The sequence below is a fragment of the Dasypus novemcinctus genome, chromosome 10, assembly GCF_030445035.2.
Source record: "Dasypus novemcinctus isolate mDasNov1 chromosome 10, mDasNov1.1.hap2, whole genome shotgun sequence".
NCBI classification, from domain to species: domain Eukaryota; kingdom Metazoa; phylum Chordata; class Mammalia; order Cingulata; family Dasypodidae; genus Dasypus; species Dasypus novemcinctus.
Window position 1 is genome coordinate 85,453,755 of NC_080682.1, and position 24,773 is coordinate 85,478,527.

Below are 24,773 nucleotides of genomic sequence, written 5' to 3' on the forward strand. Positions count from 1 at the left end.
ATAACCAGTCTTTGTTGGATTGCTTCCACATTTGCACTATTATATTAATAAATAATGCCATTAGAAACAACCCCCTCTGCATGTTTATTTCCTCAAAAGAGTTTCTGGATAACATAGTTAGTGGATAAGGACAATCAAAATATTTTTCTACACATTTCCAAGCCTCTTGCAAGAGGTATTGCTGGGAAGCAGACTTGGCCCAATGGATAGGGTGTCCACCTACCACATGAGAGGTCCGAGGTTCAAACCCCAGGACTCCTTGACCCGAATGGAGCTGACCCATGCAGCAGTGCTGATGTGCGCAAGGAGTGCCCTGCATGCAGGGTGTCCCCCTCATAGGGGAGCAGATGCGCAGGGAGTGCACCATGTAAGGAGAGCCACCCAGCGTGAAGGAAAAATGCAGCCTGCCAAGGAATGGCACTGCACACACGGAGAGCTGACACAAGATGTCGCAACAAAAAGAAAGATTCCTGGTGCTGCTGATAAAGATAGTAGAAGCGGTCACAGAGAACACACAGCAAATGGACACAGAGAGCAGACAACTGGGGGAAGAAGGGGAGAGAAATAAATAAAAAATAAAAATAAAAAAAGAGGGATCGTCAACTAACTCACTACTAAGCTGAATGCTGCCCTGAGAGGGAAAAGTAATTGTCAAAACTGCAAAAATAAAAGACAGTGCAACCAGGGTGATAACAAGGGAAAGTTAGGGACCCAGAGAGCCGAGGTTCTAAACACATTTCTGCCACTCTGTGACCTTCACAGGTTATAGCGCCTGGCTCTGGCTTTAGGCCTTCCACCATCTTTAGACGTAAGACACACTTTGAAACTGGAGAAGGGAGTGGACTGAATCAGGGTCAGCCGCCAAACTACAATTAATCACTTGAAGACATTCTGGCGACAGGAATAAAGGTTACAGAGTCTCAGATCTGCACTTCCGGATAATTACACCTGCGCATTAGGCGCCTGCGTCTGCCAGTCGCAGACTTGCGACTTCGGAGCCACGACTGCGCATGCTTCCTGTGGGCCAAAGGCGGGACATGGCCCTGGATAGGCGGAGCAGGATATTGACTTGTCTCGCGGTTACTGGGCCGGTGCGAGCGCGCCAGGCTCGGGGGTGGCGCCGGGCGGAGCCTAGACTAGGTGGTCGCTGCGGGTCTTAGCAGAGCCACTTTGTGCTCCCCACGCTGAAGTCTTCTTAGGTTAGGCGGTCTTGCCGGAAGTGCCGTAGCTGTGGAGCCTGGGTGTTGTGAGGAGCCTACGGAGGAGTTGTTTTTAAGAGGGCGTTCCCTCCGCCTTCCCTGCAGGGGTCATGGCGAAAGGCAGAGTCGCCGAACGATCGCAGACGGGGGCACTCCGCACGACCCCCGCGAGGGACGGGTCAACAGGGACGAGGGGTCCCGCGGTGCTTGGTGGCGGAGATCACTTGAAGGGTGAGTGACAGCAGGAAACAGACCTGGGGCTGCCTCGGAGGAGCGAGTGTGCCAGAAGGGCTCCGGAGGAGGGCAAGAACCCCAGCTGATTTCGGGGAGTTGCGGTCAGAGAAGGGGCCTGCTGGTGCCCTGGGGCGGGAGCAGAGAGAGTGGGGGACCTGGACTTAGGCCACCGCCCAGCACAAGGCCGGACACCTAGTAGGTGCGTAGTAAATGCTTGTTGGAGTGAATTGAATTAAAATAAGGAATGACAGTTGACCGTGGTTCGTTGGCACCCAAGGAGATTGTAAAGATAATATTGAAGCTGGTAGAGCTTAAAGGAACTTTAGCATTCATTGCTTCATTTTTACAGATGCGTAAATTGAGGTCCAGAATGGGTATATGATTTGCACCGAGCTATAAAGCCAGATGAGTAAAATAATTAATTTAAGATCAGGGACTTTGGTAGGCAGGAACACCTGATTTTAAGTCCCTGCTACCTACTTCTGACCTTGGACTTGTTAACTTTCAAAGGCTCAATGTCTGAACTGTAAAATGAGGATAATAATCGTATTTAGGTTGGTGTGCAGGTTAAACAGTAATTCATGTAAAAATTTAATGTAGTGATTTGCTTATATTAAGTGCAACAATAAATTTGCAATTATTCTTATAGTTAAGGTCTCTCTTTTTAAAGCCTTTTCCACTACATCCTGGCCTTTCTTGGTACTTTAAATATTGTTTACAGAGAAAAAGTGTACTGGAAACTAAATGTTTTTATTTTATTATGGCATGGAGTTGTGTACATTGCTTTTCAGCGTTTGAAACCATTAAGCTCTTTATATGCATTTAAAGCCCATAAACTTGAGGTGATCCTAACAAATGGCAACTAAGTTATTTAAGATATTTCAAATAATTTCACACGTCTCCACCAGTATTATGCTTTCACCTTTATGAATTTGGATATTTGTCCAATTTATAGATACTAGAACAAAATAACTTTTAAAATCCAGAAATTGTTGTCAAAGTTCAAATCCACTCTAAAGGAACGTTGTTTTGAAGATGCTAATATTAAGAATGATAATCCAAAGTCTAGGTTTCCTGAAAATGTATTTTCATTTTTAAAAAAATATTTGTTTCATTTATTTTTAAAAGATAACATAGATCACACAAAATGTTACATTGAAAATACAGGAGGTTCCCATATGCCCCAGTCTCCACACCCCCCACTTTTCCCACATCAACTTCTTTCGTTAGTGTGGTGCATTCATTGCATTTGATGATTACATTTTGGAGCACTGCTGCACAGCATGGATTATAGTTTACATTGTAGTTTACACTCTCTCCCACAGTGGCTTATGGCAGGATATATAATGTCCTGCATCTGTCCCTGCAATATTATTCAGGACAACTCTAAGTCCTGCAAATGCCCCATATCACACCTCTTCCCTGCAATATCATTAGGATAACTCCGAGTCCTGAAAATACCCCCATATCACACCTTTTCTGTCTTCCTGACTTCAGCAACTCCAGTGGCCACTCTCTCCACATCAATGATATAATTTCTTCCATCGCTAGAATCACAATAATTCTATAGTAGAATACCAGTAAATCCATTGTAGTCCATGTTTCATTCCCCAATCCTGAGGCTTAGGACCAAGCTGGCACTGAAAATGTATTTTATATGTAGAGTTCCCTTGAATATTATTTGGTTTGAAATAGCCATGTTTCATTTTCAGTTGCATCACTGTTTCAGTTGTATCATTGTTTTCTACCTAAGATGCTATTCAGAAAATAAAACAATGAAAGTATCCAAAGTGTTTTATAACTTTATCTTTTTTCTCACTAGAACAACATAGTCAACACAGTAATTCTTTTTTTATAATGCTGTCAAAATGTCTTCTAAAGACTTCAAATCTGTAAGAAACCAGAGGGAAGAGTTGATGTGAACTGGACTGGTTAGGAGTTCCTTTGAAAAGCAGGGTTTGGCTAAGTAGAGAAGAAGAAAGGGGATTCTGAGCAGGGGAACAGTGGGTTTAAAGGTTAATATGAACCTTTTATGTGTCAGTGAAGAGATTATCTTGATAGGAATGGAGGGTTTCTATTGATTGGTAGTAGGGGCTAAGGCTGGCCATGACTGGAATGGTGTCAGATTATGGAGAGTTTTAACTACAAAGCAAAGAAAGTTTTGATCCATCCTATTTATTAGTGGCTCCCAGTTTTTTCTCTTTCCTTCCCTTGTTCTCATATTTAATTAATATTTGAATTGTCTTTCTGGACAAAAGATTTTGTAGACCCCTTACAGGATATAGGGTTTGGTTCACCTGCCTGTGGTAATTAGCGATAGCATTAGTAACTACTTAGCAACTGATTTTCCAGATAACAAAAAACAATTTTTGGTACCTGTAGGTAGCAATTTGGCATTTGAAAAAGGAAAGGCAGAGGTTACCAGGAGATGGAAAATGGGAAGTTAATGTTTAATTAGTACAGCATTTCTCTTTGGTATGATGGAAAAGCTTTGACAATGGCTGATGGTGATGAAGGCACAACTTTATGAGTATAACGGCACTAAATTATGTATTTAAAGGTGGATAAATAGGAAATTTTAAGTTGTCTGTAATTTATCAGGGGAAAAAAAACCCCATAGAACTGCACAATACAAAGAGTAAACTCTAATGAAAACTATGGACTATAATTAATAATGTAATACAATGATATTGTTATACCACTTGTAACAAAGGTAGCACTAGTGCAAAATGTTGATAATAGGGAAAACTATGTGTTTAAAAAAAACTAATTTTTTTTAAAAAAGGAAAAAGTTTTGGAGAAGAGAATTTTAGTAACTCTTTATTGAGAAATACATAGTAATTTCTCTGAATTTCATGGCACTTTAAATGTATTTATCAACAGGTATATCTACGTATCTTTGAAAAATATTTGTCATCCTTTGTATATGTTTGAAACATTTTACACTCTGTTTTTTACTTGCTATGACTCTAGTCTGTTGAGCTTAAGATCTGAGCCTTATAGATTGAAGACTACTTTGAAGGCTTGTGAGCAGGGCAATAACATGTTGAAAGCCTGATTCTTGCATGATGACATCAGGAAGGGTGAGAAATAGACAACCAATTAAGAGGTCCTTGGCCTAATCTATATGTGAGGGTCCCTAGACTATGCTATTTTAGTCCCCTTTGCGATGTTTGCCCTAGCTGATTTATTTCCTAGCAAGTCATGGCAGTTCTTCATATTAATTTAGGAGAGCTCTTAGGACTATTTTTCAATGTATAGGTCACTGCCTGTCTTAGTTTGCTGAAGGCTACCAATGCAAAATACCAGAAATGGGTTGGCTTTTATAATGGGAATTTATTAGGGTAAGAGCTTACAGTTCTGATGCTGTGAAAATGTTCAAATCAAGGCATCATCAGAGATGCTATCTCACCAAAGGTCAGCTGCTGGCAATCCTGTACTCTTTCCACATGGCAAGGCAAAATGGCGACCAGTCTCTGCCTTTTCCAGGCTCAGTTTCTCCCTTAGCTCAACTGTGGGCCATGAGGCATACCACTCATCTCTCCCTGGCTGTGTCTCTTCTTTGGTCTGCTCTCTCAGCCTCTCAGGGTTTCTCTTTTTTTGTGGCTCCTGGTGATCCTGGAATTCTCTCTCACATGGCAGGGTAAAATGGCAGCTCTCTTTTTCTGTGTGTCTCTGCATGTTTCTCCCATTTATAAAGGATTCCAGCAAGAGGGCGGAGACCCACACTGGGTCATGCCTCGATGAAGGACTTCAATCAAAGGCCCCCAATTGAATTCAGTCCTATTAAAGGGTTCCTTGCCCATAACAATGAACCAATTTAAGAACATAATTTTCTGGGGTCCATAAAAGACTCAAACCAGCACACTACCCTTGTAAGGATGTGAAATCAATTTGATGGGTAATGGTGAAATTTTTTAAAAATGAAGTAGAAGAGAAAATATCAGTGCTTTGCATGTAGTAGGGGGTAATTATTGTTTCTTGATTTTTTTTTCCAGTTATACAGATTGTGTGTGTACCACAACATGATGTAAAATACATTGCTTATTGTGGAATACAGTTTAAAAAGTTTAAGAAACACTATCTAGAAGTTAGGTTTTATTGCTTTTAGAAGACATTGTTTGAACTTGGGTAAATAAATTCTTCTTAGATCCCTTTTCTAGGTTCTGCCTTGCTAATATGGTTCAACAAATATTATTGAGCATCTGCTATGTCTTACTCCATATTACTGATTACTGGGATCTAAGGCTAGAACTAGCAGCTGGATATGAACCAAGTTCTTAGTATGATTTGTTGATGTCAGCTCAAGCCAGATTCAGGATTCTGGTTTTTTTCCCCAACCTTAAATTGTTTCTTTTTTATTACAGAAGTTGGAAGTTTACAGAAAGATCATATGGAAAATACAAAGTTTCCATATTCCTTTCTTATATATTCATGATCTTTATTATTATTATTTTTTAAGATTTTATTTTATTTATTTCTCCTTCCCCCTGCCATTGTCTGCTCTCTGTGTCCATTTGCTGTGTATTCTTCTGTGTCCGCTTGCATTCTTGTTGGTGGCACCGGGAAACTCGCTTTTTTTGTTGTTGTTGCATCATCTTGTGCATCAGCTCTGCTTGTGTGCGGCACCACTCCTGGGTGGGCTGCACTTTTTTCGCACAGTGCGGCTCTCCTTTCAGAGTGCACTCCTTGTGCATGAGGCACCCCTACACGGGGGACACCCATGCGTGGCACAGCACTCCTTGCGCACAGCAGCACTGCATGTGGGCCAGCTCCACACAGGTCAGGTGACCCTGGGTATCAAACCCTGGACACTCCAGTTGATGCTCTGTCAGTTGAGCCACAACTGCTTCCCTATATTCATGATCTTTAGGAAACAGTTTACTGAACATAACTTACACTATTATTGATGACTTAGGTCTTGTGTTGATCAGTTTGTTTGTTTTTGAAGATTTATTTCTCTCCTCTTCCCCCCCATTGTTTGTTCTTTTGTGTCCCATTTGCTGTGTGTTCTTCTGTGTCCACTTGCATTCTTGGTGGTACCCGGAATCTGTGTCTCTTTTTGTTGTGTCATCTTGCTGCATCAACTCTTGGGTGTGTGGTGCCACTCCTGGGCGGGCTGCGCTTTTTTTCACGCAGGGCAGCTCTCCTTGCGGGGTGCACTCCTTGTGCATAGGACTCCCCTATGCGGGAGACACCCATGAGTGGCATGATACTCCTTGCGCACAGCAGCACTGCATGTGGGCCAGATCACCACACGGGCCAGGAGGCCCTGGGTTCAAACCCCGGGACCTCCTGTATGGTAGGTGGACGCTCTATCAGTTGAGTCACATTCGCTTCCCAGTCAGTTTTTATATTATGAAGTGTAAGTGGTTTGTGACAGGATTATGAGGTATCCTAGATCTTTCCTTTTTTATAAATCAAGATATAATTCACATACCATAACATTTACCCCTTTTAGTATATATACACTTTATTCAGAGTTGTTTCAACCATCACCACTATCAAATTTCAGAACATTTTCATCAACCCACACCCCTTAGTTGTCACTTCCCATTCTCTCTTCCCCAAGCCTGCAACAACCACCAATCTACTTTCTGTCTCTGTGGATTTACCTATTCTGGACATTTCATATAAATGGAATTATATAATATGTGACCTTTTGTGTCTGGCTTCTTTCACTCATCTGTGATGTAGCATGTATCAGAACTTCATTCTGATGTTCTTCATTCTGATGACCAAATAGTATTCTATTATATAGAAAGCCCCTTTTTGTTTTATTTATTCACCAGTTAATGGACATTTGTGTTATTTCTGTTTTTGGGCTATTATGAATAATGCTGCTGTGAACATTTGTGTACAAGTTTTTCTGTGAATGTATGTTTTCAGTTCTTGAGTATATATGTAGGAGCAGAATTGCTGACTCGCAGTTTCTCTATGTTTTAATATTTTGAGGAACTGCCCATCTGTTTTCCACAGCAGCTGCATCATTTTACTTCCCCACTAGCAGTGTATGAGGTACAGTTTCTCCATATCCTCACCAACACTTGTTATTTTTTTTCTTTTTTCCCCCAATTTAATTATATTTATTTACTTAATTTGGTCAACAAATCAATTTTATTGGTACATATTAATAAAGCATACAATTCATCCAAAGTATACAATCAGTGGTATTTGGTATAATCACATAGTTGTGCATCCGTCAATCAGGATTCGTTTGATTGTAATCAATAGAAAATCCAATTGAAACTCCTGCTGAAAGGAAAAGTTTATGAGTTTTTGTAATACGTAAATCAATCCATTAAGTAGGATTTACTAGTTTCAGCCTGGAACCAATGACTTGATGATATCATCAAGGATCAGATTTCTTTCATCCCTTGGTTTGCTTGATGTCAGCTTTACCTTAAGATTGGTTTCCTTTGAAGCTCCAAGGTTAGCTAAATGCTTCCTTGTTAATTTTGGAGACAAGGAGAATCTTTGTCAAATAAAGTCTTGATATTCATTCTAATTAGACTGACTTGGATCACTGTTGTCAGAGGGTAAGAATAACCTAACTGGGAAACAGATGTGGCTCAAGCAGTTGAGCTCCTGTCTACCATATAGGAAGTTCAGGGTTTGATACGCAGGACCTCCTGGTGAAGGCAAGGCAGGCTGGCCCACACAGAGTGCCACCCTGCACAGGAGGCCTGCCCTGCATAGGAGTGCTGGCCAACACCGAGAGCTGATGTAGCTACATGATGCCTCAAAAAGAGACACAGAGGAAAGACTGTAAGAGAATTAGCATACCAGGGAGCTGAGGTGGTGCAAGAGAATGATCGCCTCTCTCCCGCTCTGGAAGGTCCTAGGATCGGTTCCCAGAACTGCCTAATGAGAATACAGGCAGACACAGAACACATAGCTAATGGACACAGAGTGCAGGCAATGCAGGGAGGGGGGAGAAATCAATCAATCAATTTTTATTTTTTTAAAAGAATAACCTGACTGGCTCAGCTTAATTCATGCTCCACTCCTAGAAAAGGGAGTGGGAATTAGGCTAAGTAATTTTTCCCAATGACATGGATCTCCATGATGGGTCACTCATGATTTTTCTCTGTGCTTGGCCATCTTGGTATAAAAATGAAGGAAGTGAACTGGTAGCTCTGATTTTGGATTAGATAGATATAAGGAAAAGATAAGGATTCTGGTACATCATAGAGCTCAGGCTGGGCATGGGAAGAAGAGAAGTCAAGAGCCAAATAGAAAGAAAATAAATGTTAACAAAGAAGAGAATATTGAAAAATAAAATGTCCAAAGTGAAGCAGTCCCAAGTGATATGAGACCTTAGTGTGTTGCCTTGGCAGTGGGTGAGAGACACAACAAAGCGGGGAGTAGCGGTGGCTCAAGTGATTAAGCATCTCCCCCCCACATCAGAGGTCCCAGGTTTGGCTCCTGGTGCCTCCTAAAGAAACAAGGGGAACAGACACAGCAGGTAAAAAACAACAAGGGGGTGAGGAGAAATAAATACAAATGAATCTTTAAAAAAAAAAAAAAATGGTGCTTGTAAGACAAGAATTGAAGATGTTGGGTCATGGAAAACAGATATTTCCAAGAGCAAGATCTGGAAGGAAGAGTGGTAGCATTTAATGCAAAGATAAGGGGGAGGGGCAAGAGAAGGTAATTTAATGAATATATCTTGAAGTGGACATTAGGGAGCTCACTGAAGTGGGAGGCAGTGTTATTTGTAGAGAGTATGGGAAGGTAGAATTAAAGGCTTGAAGAGACTTGGATTATAGCCCTTTTGGAGAATGCTGTAAATGGATTACTGTTGACCAGTGATACCCTAACTGAAAGTAGGAAAGCAAGTGAATTTGTAGGCCAAGAGATTGTGATTCCGACTAACAGCACTTTTGGCCTGGGAGGAGGTTGGAAAAATAGAAAATGGAGTAATTCTGATTGGTAATTTGTGTGATGAAATATTTGGTGTTTAATGAATATTGTGGATAGCTCTAAATGTTAAATGACATGAGTCTGGTACAGCCAAAAGAAGGCATGCTACATGTTTAGATGTAAAATTATAGAAACAAGATTTATAACTTTTTGCTTAATATGTTTAGAACTCTAAATGAATTACATGCTATTTTCTGGGTTTATTATAATTATACTTAAAAGAATTGTTGAATCATAATTGCCAACATTCCCTTTTTACCACTTAGTGTGAAAGAAAGGAGAGCTGCAAAATTGAATAATTGTTAACTCAGTTTTATTGTGTTCTTATCAGTTACTTTCTTGTGTTGTTGAACACAGTGTTGGAAAAGTTTGCCTAATTTTAGAGATTGAAGAAAACAGGTATCAAGTTAAACCTAGAGTTTAATTTTGTTCAGATGTCTTTATATTTCATCATCCAACTCTAAGGCAACAAGTAGCAGAGATATGTATACTCAAGGAACACTCAGAGTAGCAAGCGTTCTGCAATCCAGTTAAACATTGTTGGGCACTTTTCTCCCCTTCTGACTCCTTAATTAGGACTGGTAAATTCAAAATAGTGTGAAAAACACTTTATCGTTTAATTTTAGAGCTAGCAAACTAAATGCCCTAGTTAATTTTTAATTTAAAAAAAACTGAATCACTTAGAGAAATCTTTAATAAATATTAAGCCATAGTACAGGTCAGAAAGCTGTTACCTCTTTTCCCATCTTTTAATCTTCAGTTAAATTTCCACCCACTCCTGAAGCTTATCTTCATCACTCCTGCCTAGTAATCTTGCCTTCCTATAAATGCAAAACCCCTTTTAATTGTACCATTCCTCTTATTCCTGGCTAATGGTGGCACCTGCTTTAAGGAGCAGAGCTCGAGCAAAACATTTTATACATAATAGGTGATTAGCATCCAACTCTAAAGCAATTCTATTTTTGATATACATATTATGTATTGTAAAAGTCCTAAAGAGAAGTTCTAAGAAAGGGGGGGAAATCAGCCATTTTTTCTTCGAAGTCATTCTCATTGTGTCCACAAATATCTTCAGGAGGAATAAAAAGTAAAAATTATTAATGAAGGGTTTAGAAGATACCTATAGTATTAAATTATTTGTGTTACTGTTTTTGTATTCTGCACCTGAGTCTAGCAGGGACTAAGTTAAAAGTGTAGGCTGGGGCAAATTAATTCCAGTTAGATTTAAAAGTAGCATACCTTTAAGAAGTAATAGCTGGTTAGCGGATTTGGCTCAACGGATAGAGCATCCGCCTACCACATGGGAGTTCCAGGGTTCAAACCCAGGGCGTCCTGACCTGTGTGATGACCTGGTCCACGCGCAGTGCTGATGCACGCAAGGAGTGCCATGCCATGCAGGGGTGCTGCTGTGTAAGGGAGCCCCACACACAAGGAGTCTGCCCTGTAAGGAAAGCCGCCCTGCGTGAAAATGAAATGCAACCTGCCCAGGAGTGGCGCCACACACACAGAGAGCTGATGCAGCAAGATGACACAACAAAAAGAGACACAGATTCCCAGTGCCGCTGACAAGAATATAAGCAAGCGGACACAGAAGAAAACACAGCGAATGGACACAGAGAGCAGACAGTGGGGGCCGGGGCGGGGGGGGGGCAGGCAGGAAGGGGAGAGAAATAAATAAAAAATAAATCTTTAAAAAAGATGTAATAGCTATCCTGAAAAATTACACGGACTATTTATATATATTACATGTCTATACTTTGATGTCAGCTGATGGAAAACTATGGCCCCAAACTCAATATTTACATATTACTCTTATTCCTTTCCCAATAGAATACTTTTTATTGTAATAAACCTTTTAAGCTTTGTGAAAAAAACTTGTGACTAAGTAGGCTTTCTATTTAGAAAGTAAAACTACATTTTTGATTGAATTGGTTTTAGTACACACTGATTTTTTTTTCATTTAAAAACTTTTATTGAAGGATATCATTTGTACAGAAACATACTTAAACAATAGTATATACCAAAAGCTGTGAACTTACAAAACAAACATGCATAACATCATGCAGTGCTCCCATACAGCACCCCACCACGAATACCTTGTGTTGTTGTGAAGCATTTGTTACAAATTATGAAAGAATATCACCAAAACATTACTACTAACGATAGTCAGTATAGTTATATTTTTATAACTTTTGGCTTATTACGCTTTTATTTTTATGGTGAATGGATGTGACTTATTAAGAGTTCTTCAGCTATACATTGAATTAGATATCATATCCAGCAAAAATGTGGTGGACAATTAGGAATTTGTTATTATAAGATTCTGCAGATACCTTTTCATATTTCAGATGTTTAAAATATCTGTTTAATTCTCTGTTGCAAAAAGCATATATAAATATACGTCTGTGGATTATGAGCTGGAATATTTGACACAGACATACCTAATTTATTACTCCATTGTAGGCATCTTTTGTACTAGCATTTAGAGTATAAAAAGAAAAAATAAAGCTCTTCCTCCCCGCCCTGCCCCCCACCAGGCTTATCAACAAATCAATACTGCAAATTTTGGTGGTGTTTTTTTCATTCTTCTAAAGTGGATATATCCCCCCAAAATAATGTGTTGCCCAATTAATAAATTTAAACACAATAGTATTTAAAGTTTAACGGTCTACTGAGGGGAGCCAGTGTGGCTCACTGGTTGAGCACTGGCTTCCCAGGTTCAATCCCTAGACTCAGTACCTCAAAAAAAATTTTAATGTCACAAAGTGTTTTGGGCAAAAATATGAATAGTTTGCTGGGAGGAAAGCATTTAAGGAAATTATTTGCTGGTTTAGAATACTGTCTTCCTACATTTATCATAATTATAGCTTTTTTTTTTTCTTTCAGAGAAAGCCTGGGCAGAAGCTGGGTCAGCAAGAATGTCACTCCTTATATTGGTGTCCATTTTCTTATCTGCAGCTTTTGTTATGTTTTTGGTATATAAAAATTTTCCTCAGCTTAGTGAGTAAGTATGCTGAAAAACTGAAACTTTCTAGACATTTATAGAGATGAAAGTGCATTTAAAGTTAAAACTTAAATTTATTTTAAGCAATAGAACTGTCATGGTGATTGTGAATCAACTTTCATAGCTTGTAGCAAGTCCATATCAGCACTGTTATTTAAATACTTCTTTTCAAATACGCCTCTTGATTTTCTCTGCAAGATTTTCTGAGCACTCCTCCTCTAATTCAGGCCCCATATTTCTAATGATTTTCAATTTTTAAAAAATATAACAATAAGAAATATATTGTTATATGGTGACCCTGCATCTGTGTGTCTTTTTTCTCTCTTGCATACATGTATACATATGTAACAAGGTTAAAGTTTCATTAGACAGACCTTACTCTTATTTTAGATGATTTCCTTTGGTATTTTCTAAACTATTCTATTTATTTCATTTAATTTTTAAAATGCTAGTAGTAATCAAGTGAGTTTATTTTACAGTCTAGTAATAGACATTGACCTGCATTTGAAAAATACCAATGGTGTTCCTTCCTACATTCTCTCCTTTTTCCTATTTTTCCCCTTTCCACTTTTACTTGAGGTCAATTCTTGCCTGCTTCTATTTATCCATTTCTCTCCCTACTGCATCCCTGTTTCCTAACTCTTTTTCTCTTACTTGTTTTATAGAAGTGATATGAATAGTTTTCACAGTGAAGTGACCTTGTAAGAGACTGTATAAATAATACAAGTTCACAAGTTCTTAGCCAAAACCTTAGGATGAAATGTATTTCAGATTTGAATTTTCCATTTTTGAAAGGTAACACGGAATATATTTTAGATATTATGTAGTACCTCTAGTAGGGTTTAGGGCAGCATCCCATAAGCAATTACATATATATATATTTTTTTTTATTTTTTTTGCAGTGAAACATGCATGGTAACATTAAGCATTATTTTAAAAAGATTAGTAACTTTACATATAAGTTTGCATCAATTTTTGCTAAGTAATAACTTATTTTTTAAAACTTTTGGTTTTTTTGAGTTTTTTAAATTTTAATTAAAAGATTGTAAATCTGAAACTTGCTTTAAGAGGATAAAATATTCCCAGGATTATTTAACTACAGTAATACCACCATTATGTAATCATAAATTATATAAGGCTTTACTAAAATATAGTTACACTTTCAACCAGGCTGGATAACTGTAAAATATGATTTCAGGATATCGAGAATTTCCTGTTGCCTCCAAATTCCTTTCCTTCACAATCCTTGATGCTTGAAATTTTATAGTTAGATTATTTGGATTTTAAATCTTTGATGTCTTACATAAATGTAAATACCTTTAGGAGGGTAGCATGTTATATTGTTTTGTTAGTTAATAGTATGATTTGATTTTATATCCTTTCTGGTTTTATTCACAGAGTAGGAAATAGAGAGCTGATTGAAAGAAAGAAGGGATATAGACTGTAGATTAGATTAAGATTGTCTTTGTTCCCAATGTGCTCTAAGAATAACGTATCAATTGTATATAATAGTGATTTATTAACCTTTTTTTCTGCCTATTTCTCTCTATATATGTATACATAAATATACATGTGTGTGGTGTGTGTACACGCTCTTATGGAGTCTTTTTGTTTGTTAAATTATATAAATGAGAAAACCAGTTTAGTTTACCAGCTGTTTTTATAGGACTTAAGAAAGCATCATTCTATTATTGTACTGTAGGGCTAGTTAAATATTATCATGTAAATAAATGGGCATATTATAATTAAAATTAATGTGTGGACGTGGATATGACTCAAGTGGTTGAGCGCCTCCTTCCCGCATGGGAGGTCCCAGGTTCATTTCCCAGTGCCTCCTAAAAAAACAACAAAAACCCAAAACAACAGCAAATGAACAAAAAAATTAACTCGGGGAAGCTGATGTCACTCAGTGGTTGAGTGCCAGCTTCCCACATACAAGGGTCCGCTTTTATTCCCTGGCCTTGGTACCTAAAAAAAAAAAAAAAAGTCAAGTGTGGTTGAATATCATTATTTGAGGCTTTCATAAGCAAGAAATACTTCAGTTCCAAACAAGGTACCAAAAGATAAACTGGAATTAGTAGGAAGAGAAGGTTTTTTCCTGGACTTTGAACTGGGATATTTCAGAAAAGATATAAACTGGAATTCATTAAAAAGTTTATTTAATTTTAGTTGAAATTGATTATTGACTTTAGCCTATCATGAGGATTACCCATAATGATGTTAAATATGTTTTTAATATGCTAACATCAGTGGTTCATTGCTCACATTTAATTTACACCAGTGCTGAAGTAAATACTTTTAAATTTAAGTTTGAATTATCCTGAACTTTGGTATATTGATTAGATGTCTCATGAAATTAATTATATTAAATCATTAAAATCCAAATAATTTATACACTTTGGAATTTTAAAATTGTGACTTTACACTGAACGTATTATATAGATCAAGGCGTCAAATCACTTTGAATAAAACTTCATGTTTTTGAACTTTGATATTGATTCTCTTGGCAAAATTCTGTTTTAAAATTTTTCACTTTAATTTTATTTCCTTAGAGAAGAAAGAGTGAATATGAAGGTTCCCAGAGATATGGATGATGCCAAAGCTCTAGGAAAAGTTTTATCCAAATATAAGGACACCTTTTATGTACAAGTACTTGTAGCTTATTTTGCTACATATATTTTGTATCCTTTTAACTGAAAAAGTGTTTTCTAGTTTTGTTCAAGGAAAAGGTTTTAAAAGATCTGTTGTTCAGTTATACATAGCATAACTATTTTTCCTTAAAAAATATAAGCAATATAACAATATTAAATTACTGAAAAATTGAAGTGGAAAAAATTCTTACCTATAAATCTGTGTTCTCAACTCAATTATTTTTATTTCTATATATTGTCACTTTTTGTATTCTGCTTATTTAACTTATAAACATTTTCTTCTTTATACCATTCAAAATATTGTTTTGAATTAATATTACCATACCTTAATTTTAAGAAAAATTCCCTTTTATTTGGAGATATAATTTGTTTCTAATTTTTTTGCTTTTGTAGATACTGTGTTACGATTCTGTTTGTTCACGTGATTTTTATCTTTCATTTGTTTCCTTTGGAAAAACTTCTTGTGATATTGGCAATTAATCTTCCAACTTTTGAATTAGCATTAACTTGTGGTTTTTGTATCCTTTATTCTAATCTAACCTTATTTTCCGAATCTTCAGTTAATGAAAGATATTACCTCTTGAAGTGAGGGTAATCATCCTTTTAAAACCAGCTTTTATTTTTTTTTAAAGGGAAATTAGTTTGTTAGTTCTTTCAACTTTCTCTCCTGTAAAATTCACTGGCATTTTCTTTTCTTGGATTTATGTTGGATTAGATATTATATATTTCTATAGTTACCTTGTTATGCAAATGTTGTGAGTATATAGTTCAGGAGAAATTACTTCTAGCATAAGCAACTTAGTCACAAGTACATTTACAAAGGTTTTTTGCTGCTAATACAAACATTACTCTTTTACCCAGCTGGTGAAGATTCAGTTGTATTTAGGTGGTGTCTTATTTATAGGGAGTTTTATCATTATCCTGCCAATTTATTATTAGAAAAATTCAAAATAGGGGAAAATTTATAGAATAATTTTTAATGCACCTGTCTTTATGACAGGTCGTTTGGGCAGTGTGTATGTAAGGCAATTTCTTTATATAAACTTTTGAGAAATCCATAACTGCTGCCTTTTCCCTTCAACTTCATTTTGTCACCTATCAGTGAAAACCTAAGTATTAGGCTTACAGCTTCTTTTGCCTTAATATACTTTATGTACTTTTTAAACTCTGTATATATGTTATACTTTATCTACTTAAACCATAAATTGAATATTTTCCCCAAATAAGGAACAAATCCAGTTCATCCCTTTCATTTGGCTTTTATAAGATTTTTGTGAACATTATGTAAACAAGGCATTATAGCTGTTTTGGAGAATCATCTTTTTTCCCCACGTTGCCCCCAAGCTTTAGCTGTCCATCAGCCTTGACTGAAGGATAAAGGGAATGCCCACTCTGTCCAATCAGCCAGTTACCATAAATAAATCTTGGCCATCTAGGGGGTAATAATGTTATAGCTTGGTTGCCTTAACATCCATATGCAATTTAGTAGAAAAGAATAAATTACTTGGAGAAGGCAAAAGTATCGGAGTGGATTTATTGTTACAAAACAGATTTGGTTTAATTTTAAATAGATTATTGGCTAATACTTTTTTTTAGTTAATTTGGCAGGTTTTATTGTTATCACTGTTCTCTTAATAGTTTAATTATTATAATATTTCACATAGTGTTTTAGATATTTATAAGATGATCGTGTTAAACAAAATTTATATATAATGTGGTGTATTACATTTAAATAAATAAAAGGAAACTGTATGTTAGGTAATTTCAAACTCAGTGAGCAAAAGGGAAAGACTTTATCTTAGGGTTATAACAAAGTTTTTGTTGTCCTACTAATATAGTGCTGATTAATGGAAAAATAATGGAAGCCGCATTTAATTTTTAAATTTTCTAGTAACCACATTAGAGAAAATAAAAAGAAACAGTTGAAATGGATTTTATTTATCAATTTATTTGATAAATTTATCAAAACTTAAAAATAAAATTATTTAACTAATATATTGAAAACATTTTAACATATAATCAATATAAAATTTATTAATGAGATATTTTACATTATTTTTTCATACTGAGTTTTTGAAATGTTGTGTTTTTACACTTATAGCACATCTCAGTTTGCACTAACCACATTTCGGTATCTCAGTAACCACATGTAGTGCCAGTGGCCATTATATCAAACAGTGTAGAAATAGTACCTTCATGAGTAATACTTAATTTCAAACTCTTGTTTTTAAATTACTTTTTATTTTTGAATGCCTTTTTTAAACCCTGGCATTCATTTGAGTTGAATTTAAGAATGAATTAATTCATTCAGATTTTTTTTGAAGTACTAATTATATGTTAAGTACAAACATAATAATTTGAGGTTTCTGAAGAAGCATATCTATTTCCAGCTGAGATAATTGGGGAAGAAAGGGGAGATATACTGAGTGGTCATTCTGGACAATGCAAGTCTAGAGTAGTGCTTAAAAGTGCAGGATGTGGTTAGGCAGTGATCAGCAGCTAAACAATTTAGTTGGAGACAGTTGAGAATAAGATTATAAATAGGAGCTAGACAATGTACTCAGATTGTAGAGGATTTGGAGTACCAGGCTAAGGAATTTAGGATATTCATTTGGTATTAGATAATTTTGGGGGACTTTTGCACACACTCTTAGTAATAGTGTATTTATGATAATGTTAGTAAATGGTCAATTTAGAGTTAGAGGCATTATAAACTAAGGAGTTAATGAGTTCCCTCATCTTTTAAACTTGTATGTAATTTTTATTTTATTTTTAAATTCTATATGGAAATAATATTATTAACATGGTACCCTCTTTATTGATTCTGAAATGTTGGATTTGTCTTTCCTTTTAAAAATTCCTTTAATTATATTTTAATCCTTAACTTAGAAGTTAACAGCTTGCAAACATTTGCTATTCCAGGCTCTATATTTCTCAGTATACTCTCAGGGTTTCTTTATCCCTTTCCACTAGCCTTATTTCTTGTTTGCTTGGTAAGTACACAAAATGAAATTGGGAGACTGGAAAAAGTAGCTTTGAGTGGAATGATGAAAACGATGATGGCATCTTAGTCCCATTAATCTGTATAAGCATAAACTCACTAGTTTGAGGAGTTTAAAGTAATGCGTGTTAAGTCCTTCCAAAGGATCTGTTAGTTTTTGTGTGTTTGAATAGGACTATCATAGACTTATTTGTATTTATAGGCTCTGCTGAAGCCTTTCCTTCCTATTCTGTTTTGTTTTGTTTTTAACTTAGTCTAAGAGTGTTGGTGAATTAAGTCCCCGAGCTGGAGGTGGGGGGAAGGAGGGTGGTTTCAAGCATGGCAATTGAAAAAAATTGGCTCCTGAAATTTTATTCTTAGGCTAAAGGCTAACATTAACTATTTGAATATGGTCACCAAGTTTAATCATCAGAGCCACTTTCTTTTAGCTGGTCTCATTTTTGTTAGCATTTGGTATGAGAAAGGACCAGGTAAAATGGGGTCTTGTTCTCCGCAGAAGAGAGGTCATGAAGGGTATCCTCCCCATCTCCTAAAAGAGAACACTAATTGAGCCCCCTTTTCCTTAGGTGAATATATCTTTGTGAATAAGATGTGAAGGTAAAAAATATTTATGGCTTCCTGTTATTTTCCAGTGTTCAGGACTTGGTGCCTCTTTCTGCTATATGCTTTCCTATTTAGTTGGGAGACCTGTTGTATACAAATACTTAACAGAGAAAGCAGTGAAATGGTCACAGCAGGTAAACATATTTTTAAACATTTAATTTAACTCTTTGGCTAAATGGAATGTCAATGTATAGTTTCTACCTAAAGTAACTTAGACTCAAGACTTTAATCAGAATGGTCTTTTGACTAAAATCTGGTGGTAGGCAAGTAAGAATGTTAGTAGGTTTCAAATATGAATTTTTCCTACTTACAATGATAATTTTAATTTTTTATTCCTGGTAGGTTCAATCAACAGAGAAGTCAGTGTTGATATAAAGGAATCACATATTTAAATACCTGTTTGAGTTGATGTAGTGTGCTTTCAGTATGGGTCACTGTAAACCTTGTGTCAGCCAATTCCTTTAAAGCACTTCATCAGTGGGAACAACTGTTATCTTCAGTCAGGATCTGTGTTACAGACAAGCAATAAGTGTAAGCACTACCATATAGAAAGGGCTAACTTGGTGTTGCTACATCCCTTCCTGTACTTTCTTTCAAAAGCCCAAGGAGTAGCTCTTTGAAGATGAACCCAGGCACATGGATACGTGACAATCTTTTAAGTTGTACCTCCAGAGTATGAAAAAGGGTGTATTTATTTCCTAGAGCTGCCATAACAAATTACCACAAATGGGTGGTTTAATACAACATAAATTTACTTCTTCACAGTTCTGGAGGCTAGAAATCCAGAATAAGGTATTGGCAGGGCCATGCTTCCTCTGAAGGCAGCAATCCTTTCTTGCCTCTTTGTAGCTTCTGGTGGCTCCCAGCAATCCTTGGTATTCCTTGGCTTGTAGCTGCATCAATTCAATCTCTGCCTCTGTCTTCATATAGCCTTCCCCTCTTTGTGTCTGTGCACTCTTCTCTCCTCTTCTTATAAAGACACTAGTCATTAAATTTAGAACCTACCCAAGATCCAGAATGATTTCATTTCAAGATCCATCAGTATACTGCAACTACTGTGCAAATATGCCTGAAAAAGAAGCCTGCTGCTTTTATAATAGGACATTCCATTAGCACTCAGCTTTATTTTCTTCACACTTTGCTTCTTATCTCTGCCCACAACTATGTCCATTCTCAGTGAGAGGGTAATATAATCTTCATGGTTATTCAAACCAGTGACTCTAAATACATACCTTTTAGATTTGGGTTATACAGATGGGGGCCTGGTTTAGTCTTCTGCGTTAGAACTTTAGTCTTCTGTTTTTGAACCTTAGTAAATGTTTTTGAAAATCTTTATTTCTTAGGTTTTATTTTAACATCATTTAATTTCATAGCATTTCATATTTACATAGCTTTAAAAAATCTGTCTTGTATAACAGAGATATGATAATAAAATCAGCCTTCATCTATCTAAAAAGAAAAAAATATGTATCTATATGTAATTACATCTGCAAAGATGCTGTTTCCAAAAGAGGTCACATTCTGAGGTTCCAGGTAGACATGAATTTCAGGGAGACACTATTCAACCCACTATAAAAGATATACTATATATGTATGCCTTTTGGTGTCCATTTGTTAACATACGAATATGATCTTCACAGTTCTTTTGTTTGACATCCTAAGTAGAGATAATACTTCATTCATGTGAAAATGACCTTTTCTGTTATGATTGACTTCATGGCAAAAAGTATCTAGATCTAGAAATATATTCTTTTAACAGTACTTCTGTGTTCTTGTAGAATAATAACTTTGGAAAACCTCCTGAGCAAATTTGTTGAGAATACAGTTATAAATATATATTACAGTATGTGCAGGAATATATAATTTCCTATTATTGGAAAAAGTAAAGTTGCATTATCTCTTTACACATTATAAATACACTTTCATTCATGAAATTTAATTATCTTTTTGTGGTAAGGTATGGCCCAAACTTAACTGCAAGTGTTGGGATAACAATAAATAAATAAGAAAGGTAGCACAATCCATTGTTTTAGAATAAAAAATATAAAACATATCATAGAGATGGATTTTATAGTAATAAGTATCTAATAGTACAGAATTGTATATTCTAAAATAAAGATAGCATTGCTAAGATAATCCTATTTTTATAATGACTCAGAAGAATCTTAGACAGTTGACTCTTGCAGGAATTTTCAAGATCATCCTGCCTTACCTCATTGTTTTACAGATTCAGAAATTAAGAGAAATTTTGCCCAAAATCATAATCATTTACTTATAAACCAAGATCTAGAATTTCAGGTCTCTAAACTTCTAGTCTAGTGCTCTTCTCACTGTACTACATATGTACTGAATATAAAAATAGTTTTATATGTGCATTTTTCTTTGGAATAGCTCTTTTTCTGTAAGTAAGCTTAGTTATTCAAAGAAAGTATATTTTTTCATATATACTTGTTTAATCTCTTTTATCAATAATGAATTCACTCATAAAATTGTATTAACATGAGATAAAAATTATCTGAAATGTTTTTTAGTTGGAGGCTAGATTTGCTTATGTGTTGTTCAGGTCCTTTACTTTGTAGGGGTTAAAGGCATTTAAAAGTTGGACACTTGATATGTATCTTATAAATTGTATCTAGTTATCATATAAATTTAATTTTGGCATTTTAGGTTTAAAATGTCATTGTTGAACTGTCATTAGGCTGATGTAAAACTGTCTTTAGAGGCACACCATAACATTAAGCTATAAGCACAATTTTTAAAAACTCATCTTGTGTTATTTAGCTCTCTCCACTCTTTCTGGTAATGAACATTTGATAAATAGTTCATTGTCATTCTCAAGTTCCTTTTTGATAATTTCTGTTGGATAAACTGAATTATCAGAGATGAAAATTTTAATAAGACTTTTATATTAAGTAACTTCTTTTCAAGATTGCCCTTATCATGATTTTAATTCTTTTCTTTCTTGTGACAGGTTGAACGTCATAGAGAACACCTCATTAACTACATTATATTTTTGAGAATAACACCATTTCTGCCTAACTGGTTTATTAATATTACATCTCCAGTGATAAATGTGCCATTGAAAGTTTTTTTTATTGGCACTTTTCTAGGTAAGGCCTCTAGTTTGTTGTTAGAGCTTTTTGTATACCTATCTAACAGTGTATAGCTGGGCTAGATTGTGTGCTCCTTGCAGACATTCAAACACCATATATAACTCTTGAGCACAGTACCTGGCCTGTATAAATAGATGCTCAGAAAGTGTGTATTGGATTGTGTAGACTTAGGTATATTTGTTTGACCTCTTCAAAGAGGAACACTTCCTACTGGATATTGTTTGAATTATACAGGATTAAGTAGGACTCTCTAAATCCGGTTTCTCCCTCAGTGGAGAGAGAAAAAAAACATGCTTTTTTTTTTTAGTAATTTTCTCCTTTGTCTTCTATTCAAGTAATGAAAAATTGAACTTTAATTTTCAGGATTGATCCCATTTTTCATTTTATTGAATCCACATTTATTGTGGTCATTACCAAAAGTATGGGGAAAGTAAGGATGATAAAAGTTATTGCTTTCAAAAGGAGCTGACACTTAATTTTGAAATTAATCAGTGAAAATTCATTTATTATTTTATGAATTCTGGTGGTTCTTTAGTAAGAGCGTTCTGCTTTTCTTTCCAATTTAAGTTGAATTGTTTAGATACTAACAAAATGAGCAAATTTTGTAATGTATTGTCTAGTAAATTAAAATTTAAATTAATACTTGGGAAAATAGACCTTTTGGAAAAAATCAAAATCACTTGTTTATTGCTACATTAAAAAATTCATTAACAAACTTGAAAATTATGTCAGGATGGATAATTTTGTATTTTGTAAAATGATGTTATTTTTGTGGAATGAGAAGATAAATTTTATTCCTGTATCCTTATTGTAGAGACAGAACAGCTAGAGATATAGTTTACTTCAGCTTTGCCTAAAGTGGTTTTTTCCCACTCATTCTGATTTTTAATGAAATGCGATCATTTCATGTGTACTTTTGTGAACCTGTTTTCCATGTCAACCTGTCTCCTACCACTTCATTTTTATTTTAAACATATTCTATCCAGAGTGAATGACAGTTTTTTTCAAACACTTAAGATTATTTCTAGATTCTTACTATTATAATGCTTTGATGAACATCCTTAAAACTAGATCTTTGCTCATAGACATCATTTCCCAAATTTGAAATTCATGGATCAGGGCATATTCACTTTTTAAAGTGGCTGTTGATAAATGTAAAATTATTCTTTAGAAATTTCTTGTTGTTTTTTTTCCCCCAAATGGAAATGGCTTTATTATACTTCTTATAAGAAATATTATGCACACAGAGGTTTTTAATTTTTAAAAACAATTGTTGGTTTTTACCGTATATTTTTATTTTTTATTTTAGGTGTTGCACCTCCCTCTTTTGTAGCGATTAAAGCGGGAACAACACTGTACCAGCTTACAACAGCGGGAGAAGCTGTTTCCTGGAACTCAGTATTTGTTCTGATGATTTTGGCTGTTCTTTCCATTCTGCCAGCCATCTTCCAAAAAAAACTAAAGCAGAAATTTGAGTAAAAAAATCATCTGGGTTTTAGTTTTCTTACCATCATCATCATCATCATCATCTCAGGATTAGCAGGTGCATCCATTTATGTTTTAAAATCACTTCCTCAGTAATTGAAAGTAGGAATTTGTAAAATAAAATTTCCTATCAGACAGTTATATAATGCATTTAATTGGTAAGCGAGAGAAGAAAGTGAAAAGGGAAATTGTTGTACACTGTAAAGTGCTGTCAGTAGTTATGGTAAACATCTAAATTACTGCACAAAGTGTACTTAACAAATAATTAACAGCAGTATGGTAGTAAATTCTTGATCCAACTGATTCATTCAACTTAATTTATTTCATGAATTGGTCATACATACTTATCCATGATTTGATAATTTAATGATATTTTTCTCTCAGTGCTTATTAATAACTAATATAGATAAATAAAAACAGATTCTAGGTTTTAAAATATTATTATTACAGTTCTGGCTTTTCAGCCTTCTTTCAGAGCATAAACTTAAAAACTAAAGCTCAAAAGAGATTTACATTTTTTTTCCTCTTTCTACCTTTGAGGTTATGGATTTGTTTAGAGTTTGCACACCACTGAATATGAAAGGGATATCAAGTTATATCTATTTTGTAAATTTTATTTTATTTTTTTCTGTTCTAGATTTTTATTATGGATCAGTCTGAAATTAACTTTCATAATTTTTCCATTGTGCATATACAAAATGGGGATTACATAACTGTATCATATATTTGGTGTTCATAATTTGTATTCAGTTAATATTTTGTTACACTATTCTTTTCTTTTTTTAAGGAGGTACTAGGGAGCGAACCCAGGACCTCGTACATGGGAAACAGGCACTCAACCACTTGAGCTACATCCACTCCCCATGATTCTCCTTTAATATCTCAAAAGGGGATCTAAAATACTTCGCAAGTATGCAGTCTTAGATGTTAGGTTAGGTTAAATGTATTACTTTATATTTTGAAACAGACACTTAGCGATAATACAACTCTTAAGTGCATAAATATAGCAAATTATTTGGTCCAATGACTGTAAAATTTACCTCATTTATTTATTAGTCTCATCATTACGGTTTGTATTATATAATTATTTTTATGCACGATATACATATACTGATACCATGTTTGTTTCTATTGATGGCTTTTTGTTTGGGACTGCTTTTGATGAATGCAGTCTCCATATTTACTGTTTCTACTTTTTCTAATTCACAAAGTCAATTAACTTCTCATATGGTAACTACCATGTTTAAATAGTCCTGGAAAAACTAAAGAGCTTTTTGCTGCTTAATGGTAGTGCCCTTGATTCCATGATCCTAGGACATGGTACTCTTGTCAGTTTTACCTTCACTGAAGCTTATCATTATGTTGAAAAGTACTTTAGCTGTGGGAGAAATCCTTGTACATTTTGTGTGTGTGTTGGGGGGGCTATGATCATCCTCAAACCCTGTTTCTACTATATAATATGGATTGATTGGTTATTTTTTTTCTATCTCAGTATTAACAAATGGATTTATTGTAAATACAAGAAAATATATTGATTAATATACTATTCTTATGTCA

At 35.2% G+C, this 24,773-nt stretch overlaps 1 protein-coding gene across 2 annotated transcripts; it reads left to right on the forward strand.

Moving 5' to 3' along the window:
* The first annotated feature begins 1,078 nt into the window (after positions 1 to 1,078).
* TMEM41B (transmembrane protein 41B) lies at positions 1,079 to 24,773 on the forward strand. Of its 2 annotated transcripts, XR_009187647.2 has the most exons (8): positions 1,083 to 1,430; positions 12,246 to 12,363; positions 14,916 to 15,044; positions 17,914 to 18,007; positions 18,648 to 18,752; positions 21,590 to 21,728; positions 23,041 to 23,274; positions 24,004 to 24,773. XR_009187647.2 is itself a non-coding variant. In XM_058305769.2 (7 exons), the coding sequence occupies exons 1-7, from the start codon at positions 1,310 to 1,312 to the stop codon at positions 23,208 to 23,210; spliced, it is 876 nt and encodes a 291-aa protein (XP_058161752.1). In that variant the 5' UTR covers positions 1,079 to 1,309; the 3' UTR covers positions 23,211 to 24,773. The 2 variants fall into 2 exon arrangements, 1 of the variants encoding a protein (XP_058161752.1); XM_058305769.2 differs by having other exon boundaries at positions 1,079 to 1,430; positions 23,041 to 24,773.